The sequence below is a fragment of the Orbicella faveolata genome, unplaced genomic scaffold, assembly GCF_042242905.1.
Source record: "Orbicella faveolata isolate gen_17 unplaced genomic scaffold, um_ofav_v1 contig_34, whole genome shotgun sequence".
NCBI classification, from domain to species: domain Eukaryota; kingdom Metazoa; phylum Cnidaria; class Anthozoa; order Scleractinia; family Merulinidae; genus Orbicella; species Orbicella faveolata.
In genome coordinates this window covers 26,272,794-26,278,863 of record NW_028301563.1, presented here as the reverse complement: position 1 = coordinate 26,278,863, position 6,070 = coordinate 26,272,794, and the positions used below count along the sequence as shown (strand labels likewise).

Genomic DNA, 6,070 nt, shown 5'->3' with positions numbered 1-6,070 from the left:
CCCGCCATATCGTCCCTGGTAAATTCGAGAAAGTCGCTTGGACTGTCCACGCATCGCGCGAGCAACATCCTCGGAAGAACTGGGTACCATATCTAAAAATAACTTAAGAGGGATTACCTTGGGTAGAAGGCCTATATGGGGGATTCACTCTCTTACCTTGATAATCTCTTGACATCGTATAATTTCTAAGTAACATTTTTAGCCACTGGAGCAATGTATACTTCTAGGGTGCTTACCATTTACAAAAACCATCCGGTTGGAAATTTCAGGCATAAACATTAAACAATTAAATGCGACGTCGCGGGAGAGGGAATCGCTAGAAAGTATGTCCACATCAGCTAGAGAGACTTAAAAGAGTAGAAAAATAGCATCACCTCAAATCACAGCCCATAATTTCTGCAGCTTCCCAAATGGAATGGCGCGAACCATTTGATTTTCCAACTGGAATTTCGGGTTTTCTCATGTAAATGGTAAGTACCCCTAGTTTCTGAAAACCATCAGCAAAATGGCCGCCATACTGAGAAAACTGACAAAATACTTTTATTTAGTCTTCGTCTTATCGCTGACGGTTCACTGCTCAGCTGATTTGAAAAATTTCCATCTTGTTTTTGTCTACATATATCTATGACTAAACGTACTTGAGCGCTTCCCATTTGCGTGAAAAAACCGGTGAGAATTCTCCTCCAAATGGAACAACACAAATTTTCAACAAACAAAATGAGAGGGGATGAGAATGTGTATTGGATAGCATTTAAAAACCGTCCAGTGGAAACTGAGGACTGTTACATTTCATTTCAGAGCTCCATGTCTTGGCGCTGACCAAAAGACACGTGGGCTCTGGGAACGAGACAGGGGCAGAATAAATAAGTACAGTCATGTAAGGAGAATTTTGCTGATCATCAAATACATTCTTTGTATTTAGCGTGCAGCTACTCAATATATTAATTATTCCTAACGATCTTATATGTAACAGCTCTACAGATCACAGTACTGCAAGCTATGGAAACCTTTTCCTCTTCCCCTAAAGTACCCTGCGAGACTGAAATTCCCTTCTCTTTCTGCTCAGTGAAGACAAGAGAGGCACTCTCCACATAACGTACCGCCAACCTGCTATTAAGCAAAAGAGAGTAGATTTCGTTCCTTACTGCGCAAACTTGGTGACACGAGCAAGAGTTCCGTTACAAGATCGATTTTGATTAGCTTTAGTGACCGGAAGTAAAAACACCACGGACTCGATTCAGCCACGTGTCTGTCAGCTAGGTCATAGGCTACAAGGTTGGAAAGAACTACGTTGTTTGCAGTAGCCTGTGAACAGGTTCCAGATTGGGGTATAGGGCGACAACAGATACCGGCGCGCAGAGTGGGCCGAGAGCGGTCTAGGCCAAGCTTGGCTCCCTTCGTTAACGGTTTTTTTTTTCTTTTGTTTTTCTTCCGCTCGGATGGAAGCTTGTTTACGGACTAAGTTTGCAGCTAACACATGCGTCTAAAATACACGTGAAGTCTACTCCAGTCCAACAGATTGGAGAAGCCAGGTGACTAATCTGCACAGCGTTTATCTCTAGTTTCTTACATCATGAAGCAATTGGGAATATTGCTATTTCTACTTATCCATCACAGCTTACCCATCAAAACTTTTGTCAGGATGCCTTGAAAGCTTACAGGCAACCATTTAGACGCCTGTTGGAGACTGAAGGGTGACACTGTGAGAGTTAGTGAAGTGTCTTGTTCAAGGACATGACACAAACTCTGACTGGGGTTTGAGCCCGCATTGCTTGATCAAGAATCCAGCACGCAAACCATTAGGCAACCTATTACTGTCCCAAGTTTGCAAAGTAGAAACTAACTATTGTAAACAAAAATGTATTCAATTCCCCACCTAAGAGCACTTATTAACATTTTTAAGCTTAGCTATTAAGAAGTACAGCACTTAATTCTTTCAATAAGTAGTATTCATTATGTTATTCCTTATAGTTCACGCTAATTGGATTTTTTATCTTCAGCTTCTTTTTTCCGTCGTTCTTTCAGCTGTCCCCTCTTCACCACTATAAGCATTTTCCCTGCTGTCCACAACCAAAGAACCTAGGAGATATTCAATGACAATATGTGTCACTGTATACACAAGCACATTAAGTATTCTGATGATAATTTGTTGTAAGCAAATTTTAAAAAAAAATATGGAAAGATGTAAATTTTGTAGCCATTGTCAAGGATAAACAAAAGACTATAAGTCCCCAATGGCAATCAAACGCACAACCTTCCTAACAGCAGTAGGACGTTAAGATCATGTAAACTAAAGGTATCCACAGTTGAGTGTTGATCAATACCCTTGATCGACCCTTGATCGATACTCAATTGACTTCCCAATCAACACTTTGTCAATACTAGATAAACACTTGATTGACAGTCGGTCGACAGTTGGCAGAGTGTCAGTCGACTCTTATGTATCTATCGACACTCAGTGGCATAGCTGCAAAAATTAGACAACTCTCGACTGACTGTTGACCGAGATGTCAGTTGAGTGTTGGGCTAGTATCTATGGAGATGTCAATTAAGTGTTAATGGAGATGTCGACTGAAGGCCGATTTAGGGTATCGATCGGTCCATAGGTTATTTACTTGTTTCAAAATTATGTATTTTGAGAAGGAGAATCATTGAATCAGTTCTTGACAGACACCATAAACTGAAAGGATCCCATCTTGTAATCATTTGCATTAGGATTTCCAATAATAACCAATTATTGTAAGTTGCTCTTTCAAGTTTAATTATTAACCTCTTATTGGATTTGAGTAAATTATACTGAAAGGAAATATAGATCAAACACCCTCACAAGACTTGAAAGAAAATTTACAACTTATTTGTGGGCAATGGTTAATTAAAATTACTTACAGTCATAATAAAGCAGTTGAGAAGTATCGGACCTGAATACACAACAGTTATAAACATCCCAGCTGAATCAAAATACTGCTCTCTGGCAAACATCCTGCAAATATAAATCATCAATAAACAGTAGATATGGATCCAATATCTCTCTTCAAATGGAAACAGAACATTCCAAAAGTAAAAGCAGCAGAATAGATCAGAAGTAATTGCTATTATATTCCTAGCTTGTCAGGAAATTATTCTTTCACCCCTAAGTCCCTGTAGAAGTACATGGAATTTGCCCACAGCCTACAGGGCGTTCACTAAGTTTTGATTCACCTGTAGCTTTGATCTTCACACCTGTAACAAACTTGTTATTTTGTGGGTGAATTGTAACATGTACTGAGTTAAGTTCATTTGTAACATCAAGGGCCCGTCAGGCACACTCTGCTGTAGCAGGTGTTACAGGTTACAGCCTAGCCTGTTCCAGGCTCTTGGTCAGTTTGGACAATCGAAAAAACGGGCATGGGACAAGCAGGGTCTACCAGACCCTACTCGTCACTCGTCGCCCAGCCACATTTTTGATCGTACCCATTGACCGAGAGCCTGGAACAGGCTAGTTACAGCCTTTTTTTAGAACCCTGGCTCTACTAGTCTACTCTGCACAACTAGGGATTAGTTGATTTAATTATGTGGAGTGCAAAGGTTGCTAGGATTTAGGGCAAGTCATGCAAAGAGTACTGGTTCAACTTAAAACAGGCTGCTAGCCTAAATAAACTTTATAAACAGGAACAGTCTTCTAAGAGTCGAATATTTAACTACCTTCCAGTCTCATTACAACATCACAGCAATCATATTGTTGCAGGGATAAAACAGCATTTTTGATGTTCTGAGATTTTAGTTTTCCTGTAGGATCTTGCTGATAGACATGGGTCCACACAATTTACCCAAAAACTATTTGAAACATTTCATGCTGTTCAAGTTTTGAACTGTGTTAAGGCAATGAACAAAGCAAACAACAACTGCTCAAAAATGGCCATAAAACTCAACTTTTGATACCATAACTTGTAACTCAACCTATATTAATATACATCCCGTGATGTCACGAAGTCCAAAATTTTCCAGGCTGATAATACCAGTATATGAACAATAAGTTGCAAATTAAAAGCAGTCACACCAGTTCTTTTTGGGCCACTGCTTGCATCAGAGCACTCTAGATTATGATGATCATCGTCAACCAGAGCATAAACTTTATATTAGGGTCTTAAGTTCAATTTCTAAACAACAATGTTACTATTAACTTTGCTGGAAAGAAGCAAATCAATCAAAATATTTATTTTCATTTACATAAGATAATTATGATATTATGAGATCAATATTATGGATTCATATTGCTTTAAGGAAATAAACTATGAGCATGTTGGGTTTTAAAAAGAAATGTCTTATCAATGGTCTCATAAAGGTAATTTATTTGACACAAAATTTTGACATCACCTTTTAATGAATAATTTCAAAACAAGGTGGCTTATACTAACCTCCAATATTTCGCTCCTAGAATATTAACTTGCTCTGAGACAAATGCCAGACCCACTAGAAACAAAAACAAAATTGAAGGAACATTCTCAATAAATATGTCTCAGACGACCAGGCAGTGTAAAGTAAAATTTACCAGTATTGGTATTTTTAAGATTAAAATTTGGGACATTAATTTACAGAACTACATTTGCAGTCTCAAAAGAAGAGTATTAATACATGTAGCTCCACTCATTCTTATGTTTTCTCTCCATGGAGAAGGGGGGGGGGGGGGCAGGCAGAAGGGCATGTTAAAGCAATACTTTCTGGAAACAACCAAAAACCCCCTGGTTTCAATGAAACAAATCTAGCTACTCTCGAGAATCCCTGAAGCATTTAATATGGAATACATTACTCACAAGAAGATGGCGTGTATATCAAAAGCAACATGTTGGTATCAACAAAAAGTTTGATCAAATGTGAACCAATGTGAGATATTGTACATATCAATTGACTGCTGGCTCTTTCTAGGTACTTTCTTGAACCACAATTTGCAAAAGAAATGACCTAGGGTTATGAAGGAAAGGAAATAGAACAAAGAAATACACTAGCACCCACAACTAATACAATTTGTTCACAGAAAGGACATCACTTGCATGATGTTATTGTCGATTAACTTTTGTGGTGGTTAGCCTGGGAGTTTTTCCACTCAACAAAGAGACAAGCACTGAAGCGAGTAAAATTGACACTCAACCAGTTTTCTTCCTAGAAGTAGTCTACTTTATTTCTTGTTTAAATATTATTTTCATCTAATATACAGTTCAGAGTTGACAAGAAAAAAAACTCAGCTTAGGAAGAATATCATAACATGTAAACTGGTGAAGTGTTAAATAGCCAGTAATTCAGTTGGCTTTTTAAAAACTGACCAAGGTCAAAGTTCTTAGAATCAAAACTAAGTTGTTACAGATGTTGTTGTTAATGTTCATATAGGTCAGCGTGGCACATAATTTTAAATTTATATTACTGATATTCATACCTGACTGGAATTCTTGAATTTTTCCAAATACTTTTCCCTCTACCTTTGTTATAAGAAGTTGATATACTTATTGTTTTAATGTTGATACTTACAAAGCAGCAAAAATAGAACCACTTGGAAGTTTGTGTATTTTCGTGTGGTGAGGACGCATAAGAACGTTACAGTGTGAAAAATTATCAGGCCTATCAGCCAATATTCACTCCAGTCAACCTGAAACAAAAATATCAGGTTATGTTCAAGCTAAACAGCTTCAGTGGAATCCCGATTTTTCGAACCTCCGAGGGAAACAAAAATTGGTTCAAAAAATCGAATAGTTCGAGAAAAAATTACAGTGTTCGACTAAGGAGAGGAAATTACATGTACTGTTGATTCGAGTTATCGGGAGGTTCGAAAAAATGAGGGTTCGAGAATCGGGATTCCACCTGAAAACGTTTGAAAAAGAGAATTGCACATAAAAAACTAATAGCCTCCTTACTGCTTTGAGAACTTCCCACATGCTGTCAATTTGCGTAGTGAGGATCCATTCATTACCACTTGGATAGAAAGACTTTTTCATCGCAACGTTTTTCTGAGTTCACAAAAGAAGAAAGAAACACGATTTCTGTCAGGCGTTCAAAAATGGCGTGCAAGAGTGAGACTGGAGAGACTGAGAGACGAGACTAC

At 38.1% G+C, this 6,070-nt stretch overlaps 1 protein-coding gene across 1 annotated transcript; it reads right to left on the bottom strand.

Moving 5' to 3' along the window:
- Window positions 1-515: 515 nt before the first annotated feature.
- Window positions 516-6,030, bottom strand: LOC110055412 (transmembrane protein 18-like). Its single transcript, XM_089298981.1, has 5 exons — window positions 5,883-6,030; window positions 5,500-5,617; window positions 4,395-4,449; window positions 2,887-2,980; window positions 516-2,079 (listed from the first exon to the last, which is right to left on the bottom strand). Exons 1-5 carry the CDS (start codon window positions 5,961-5,963, stop codon window positions 1,978-1,980), a joined length of 450 nt encoding a protein of 149 aa, XP_089155107.1. The 5' UTR covers window positions 5,964-6,030; the 3' UTR covers window positions 516-1,977.
- Window positions 6,031-6,070: the final 40 nt, after the last annotated feature.

Excerpts from the sequence above, each read along its gene's own strand:
- LOC110055412 (XM_089298981.1), bottom strand. The coding sequence starts at position 5,963 with ATGAAAAAGTCTTTCTATCCAAGTGGTAATGAATGGATCCTCACTACG. Across the intron at positions 4,450-5,499 it reads GGTTCTATTTTTGCTGCTTT|TGGGTCTGGCATTTGTCTCA; the intron begins GTAAGTATCAAC and ends TTTTGTTTCTAG. Across the intron at positions 2,981-4,394 it reads CTAGGAGCGAAATATTGGAG|GATGTTTGCCAGAGAGCAGT; the intron begins GTTAGTATAAGC and ends TTATATTTGCAG.